The sequence below is a fragment of the Corapipo altera genome, unplaced genomic scaffold (genome assembly GCF_003945725.1).
Source record: "Corapipo altera isolate COAL_440 unplaced genomic scaffold, ASM394572v1 200, whole genome shotgun sequence".
In the NCBI taxonomy this organism is placed as follows: domain Eukaryota; kingdom Metazoa; phylum Chordata; class Aves; order Passeriformes; family Pipridae; genus Corapipo; species Corapipo altera.
In genome coordinates, this window is record NW_020884992.1 from 363,156 (window position 1) to 368,149 (window position 4,994).

Here is a 4,994-nt window from a genome sequence, read left to right on the forward strand (position 1 = left end):
AGTTCCCTCCATGTAGCACTGAAGCAGTTCCTTCCCTGTGTGGCACTGAAGCAGTTCCCTCCCTGTGGCACTGAAGCAGTTCCTTCCCTGTGTGGCACTAAAGCAGTTCTCTCCCTGTGGCACTGAAGCAGTTCCTTCCCTGTATGGCACTAAAGCAGTTCCTTTGCTGTGTGGCACTGAAGCAGTTCCCTCCCTGTGGCACTGAAGCAGTTCCCTCCCTGTGGCACTGAAGCAGTCCCCCCGGGCTCTGTTGCAGACTATGATGATGGGTTCTCCATGAAGCACACGGCCACGGCGCGGTTCCAGCGCAACCACCGGCTCATCAGCGAGATCCTCAGCGAGAGCGTGGTGCCCGACGTCCGCTCCGTGGTCACCACGGCCAGGATGCAAGTCCTGAAACGCCAGGTTCAGTCCTTAATGGTTCATCAGGTAAAGAGAAAGGACGTGGATGCAGCTAAAGCATGATGGTGTTGGGCTGGACTCCAGGCCTCGGATCATTTGATCACTTACATGACTGTTCTTGCTGGGTGTCGTGTTCTGTGCACTCCAAGAGCTAATCCCTGGGTTTGCTTGGGAGCTGCAGGATGTGAGACTTCACCACCTGGGCTGTTTTGATACTGAGGATCATGTTAAACTGCACTTTGTTCTGTAGGATACCCTAGGTATTAACTCCATAGCTTTACATTATGACATACAGCCCTCTGTATTATTACAGCATAATTCTGCTGGGTAATAGGTGGAGTTGTGATTTCAGGTACCTGACAACTCATTACCTTGTTTGTAACGATTTTTTTTTTTTGCAGTAAATTGTCCCTATTGTAACATTTCTAATTGAAAGTTAAACTCATACAAGGAAATCTGGTGAGGTCACACCTACATGTTTCACCCAGCTTTGACTGGACACATGCTGCCCGTATTTTCCAAACACTCATGTTACCAAAAGAACCCTGTCAGCATGGTCAGTGTGCATGTGGGTGAAGAGAGACGAGGATTAGGTAGAGATGTGTTGGTTTTTTTTAATTAACATTATTTGGAGGGTGGAGGGGGTGGTTTCCCTTCTTTCCTTTGAATTGTGGTCTGTGTTATGAGAATGTAATTGATGTGGGAGTGTGTCTCTACCTGTGGGCTGTGTATATCCAGACCTGAGGGGTGCAGAACAGGAAAGAAAACGTGCACATTTGATGCTGGAAGCTTCATTTACAGTATGCCTGAACTGCTGCATGGGCCCATTTGCTGTTCATACTTTTCAGTATGAACTTCTGAGCTGTTGGCTGTCAGATCAAGGCAGGCAGAAGGATGTTTATGTATTAGAGCAATATTTAAAAATAAACCCATACAAATATTTTTTGTGCACAGCTGTAGCTTTACCCAGTTCTCAGGGGACTGCACAGTGAAGTTCTTGCCATTTATTTCACTTCCAGCGTAAACTCGAAGCCGAGCTGCTGCAAATTGAGGAGCGTCACCAGGAGAAGAAGAGGAAGTTTTTGGAAAGCACAGAGTCCTTCAACAACGAGCTTAAAAGGGTACAATTCACTTTCCTTCACTTACTCTGAGGAAGCTGCTGGTTCCCCTCTGGTACAAGTGCGTCAGTCCTGTGTTTAGTTGTGTGCAAGGACCCAGCTGCTGAGGCAGTGCCCTGGGGTGGGTGGTACAAAGCACAGGATGATTTCCTGCTCCTTCAGTGACCTTTAGTGGTGACATGGGGCCAGTACAGTTGAGTTCCTCCAGGCTGGGCCTGAGAAGGAGCACCTGAAGGAAGGTGAAGCCGCCGTGGAGGACACACTCTTTTCCTTGGCTGTGTTCAAATAACAAGCTCTAGGTTGTTTATTTATCCCCTGCCCCTTTATTTTTGTTAATATGCCTGTATCTCCCTAGTGACTGAAGATTTTCATATAAACTTCGTCAGATCAAAGTTACGTTGCACACAGAAACACTGAACTCATCATTGGGGTTTACTGATGTTTTGTATTTCAGCCTGAGGTAGTAAAAGAGCTTTCGTCTTTTTTTTTTAACTGCCAGTTATGCAGCCTGAAGGTGGAAGTGGATATGGAAAAAATTGCAGCTGAGATTGCCCAGGCTGAGGAACAGGCTCGCAAGAGGCAGGAGGAAAGGGAAAAGGAAGCAGCTGAGCAAGCTGAGCGCAGTCAGAACAACCTGGCAGCTGAGGAGGAGCAGGCAGCCAGCAAGGGGGAGGAGAAGAAGGAAGAGGAGAGCACTCCAATGGAGACAGGTAACTGCACCTGAACACCTACTGGGGAGTCCTCCCAGGATCTCAGAGGGTCCCTGAGGAGGCTCAGCTCAGCCAGGAGAACAGTTCACTGCGTCTTGGTGAACACAGGCGTTTACTTTCTTACTCAGTTACTCAGTTTAGGAGGGGAGGGGATAAGAACACACAGAGCCCCATGCTGTGCTTTGTGTGTGATGTACCCAAGGGAAAAAATGCTCTCTAAACCAGTTAGACACTGGTTTACTGGGAGCAACTGGGATTGTTTTCTTGTCCCAGTGTCCGTGTCTAGCAAGGAGGATGGAACAGCTGCTCTCAGGTGGATTTTCCAGCTGCCTTGTGCTCTGGACAATGGTAGAAGGAAATGCTGCTGGATTCACAGGTCTGGTACCTCCGTGAGTCACTGCTGCAACAGCAGGAGCATAAGGAAAGGGGACCAAGGAGTTTGAATTCCAGTGTTTCTGATTTAACAAGGCACATGGCATTCCTATGGCTGGAATTCTGAGGTCAGGCAGCTGTGGGTGACATCAAGATGCTGTGGCAGGACCAGGTGCATCCTCAGCGCTGAGGTCCCTCAGCTGTGCCTGTCAGTGCACGTTGTAAGTGGCATAACTGCTGCGGAACACTCGGATTTATTACAGCTAAATCCTAATTGCACAACCTAAACAAACGCCTGTGAGTGACACTGAGAAATGTGTTATTCCAGAGGAGCCTCACGCGGAGGAGGGCGCGGAGAACCAGCAGAACGGTGAGGAGGGGACCTCCACCCCCGAGGACAAGGAGAGTGGGCAGGAGGGCGTGGACAGCACGGCCGAGGAGGGGACCAGCGACAGCAACACGGGCTCGGAGAGCAACAGCGCGACCGTGGAGGAGCCGCCCGCAGACCCCACGGCCGAGGAGGGCGACAAGAAGGAATAACCACTGTGTCTGTAATGAAGTACTGTGTGATCTCAGAACGTGCTCCGCAGCTGTTGTACCTTCCCTGCCTCTGTCACTTGTCTCCAAAGGATCCCGGGGGTTGATGACACGTCAGGTTACCAGTGTAGCGATGTGAGGGGCCCTGCAGAGGCACAGGGTGTCCTGCAGCAGGCAGAAAAGGAACCTCCTGTGTCTAGGCACGGCTGTTGCAGTGTGGAGAGGGGCTTGCATCACTTGGGATTCTTCCCTAGAAAGACAGATTTGGGTTTAGTTTTGGTTTTAAGTGAGAAATCAGGCCTTCTCTCTTCCTTCTCGTTCCACGGCCGCAGTGACTGGCGGTTTTTCCAAAGGCCCTTCCTGTCCCTGTGTGGCAGCAGTGAGCTGCAGGTGTGTCTCACCCGGGCTGCAGCCCTGACTTGTCTGCACGACTGAGGCATTTAAAGCTGATGTTACTTTGGAGCAAAGGCCTGATGTCACCTGGAGCCTCTCCTCATCCAGCAGTCCGCTGTGTCCCACCACTGCTGTGCTCTGTGCCAGCCCAGGGCAAGTTCTGCTGCAGCTGCCCCGGTCTTTGCTTTGAAAGAAGGCTTTCAGTCCTCAGGAGCAGCTCTGGCATGAGGCTGAAAGGTGGGGTTTAGGGGTTTTTCAGTGTAACTTAGTTGTTTTTCTAGAGGAGCTGTTCTTACAGTGATGGAAACTTGCTCGTGGTCTGCGTGCAGCGTGTCAGGAGATCCAGCTCCAAAGGACTCAGTGTAGTCTTGCAGTAAATAACACATCTTCAGGGATTTTTTCTGTGGTGCAGGATTCCTTTCAGCAAGCCTTTGCTTTTCTTTACCAATTAAACTCCTTTTTTTGCTACCAAGAGACCCTGGTGTGGCCTCAGCCAGAGCCCTGGCACAGTACAGAGCAGGAGAGCGTTTAAACACGCACATGTTCTCTGAGCAGACAGTCACTGATGCGGCACAAATGGTAAAAAATAGTAGTTTTGCTTGTCATGAGCTTTCAAAACCTCTGGGAACTACAAGAAAAGGCCACAATTTGCCCTACATAAGCAAAAGCCCTAAAAAAAAAAAAAAAAAAAATACATTTATTTGCAACAAAAGCTCCAGGCAACTTTTTGACTTTACAACTGAGAGAACACGTGATGCTTCAATGAATCGATGTGTTTTTTTCAGAGCAGTGGGGTCTATGAGATGGTGTTTTTTAAATCCTTTTGGTCTTTTTTTTAAATGGTCTAAAAATAATAAAATTCAACATGTTTGGTTTTTTTTAAAACTCACAGTGGTCTGTTCTTGTCTTTTAAGGTAATGCCAGTGTTTGGTTCAGAGCTTTCATCATCTGTTCTCCATCTCAAGCCAGAGGAGAATAAACACATGGGATTTGATTTCTTACAGATACCAGCTGCTGCCTGGACTGGGGGCCGACCCCCACAGGGCTCAGGTGAGACTCCACACCTGAGGTGCTGCAAACCCTTGTTGTGCAACAGCTTTTATCTGCAGCAGCCCTGGGTTCTGCAGGCGGGGGGGTGCTTTTCATCTGCTCCAAATTCCCAAGGTGTATGTAAATAACTCATTATTGGCAAAGACGGGCGTGTGCAGCTCAGGGTGTGTCCCTGGGGGAGTGGAGTAGGTGTCATCTTCACGGGTGAAATAACTTCTCTGAGCACATGAGAACCTGAACAAACGCCCGTGGGCAGTGTTGGAGCACTGGCCAGCCCTGTGGTGCCTGGCAGAGGTGCCCACAAGAGACTGGAGCATCAGGGACCTGGTGCAGGAGAGGGACCGGCCTCGGCAGAAACTCAGCTCCTCTGCTGTGCTCCTGCACCAGCCCTGCCTCAGAGCAGCCACCTGGA

At 49.7% G+C, this 4,994-nt stretch overlaps 1 protein-coding gene across 5 annotated transcripts in view; it reads left to right on the forward strand.

Annotated features, from left to right (window-relative positions):
- Positions 1 to 4,275, forward strand: part of SMARCE1 (SWI/SNF related, matrix associated, actin dependent regulator of chromatin, subfamily e, member 1) — a 16,264-nt gene extending 11,989 nt beyond the window's left edge. For 3 of the 5 annotated variants that reach the window (XM_027666392.1, XM_027666393.1, XM_027666388.1), the window contains 4 exons: positions 257 to 429; positions 1,422 to 1,523; positions 2,020 to 2,230; positions 2,931 to 4,275. In XM_027666392.1, coding sequence (XP_027522193.1) covers positions 257 to 429; positions 1,422 to 1,523; positions 2,020 to 2,230; positions 2,931 to 3,142 — 698 coding nt within the window. In that variant the 3' untranslated portion in view covers positions 3,143 to 4,275. The remainder of the gene's footprint in view (positions 1 to 256; positions 430 to 1,421; positions 1,524 to 2,019; positions 2,231 to 2,930) is intronic. The other 2 variants (XM_027666391.1, XM_027666389.1) reach the window with 1 other exon arrangement.
- Positions 4,276 to 4,994: the final 719 nt, after the last annotated feature.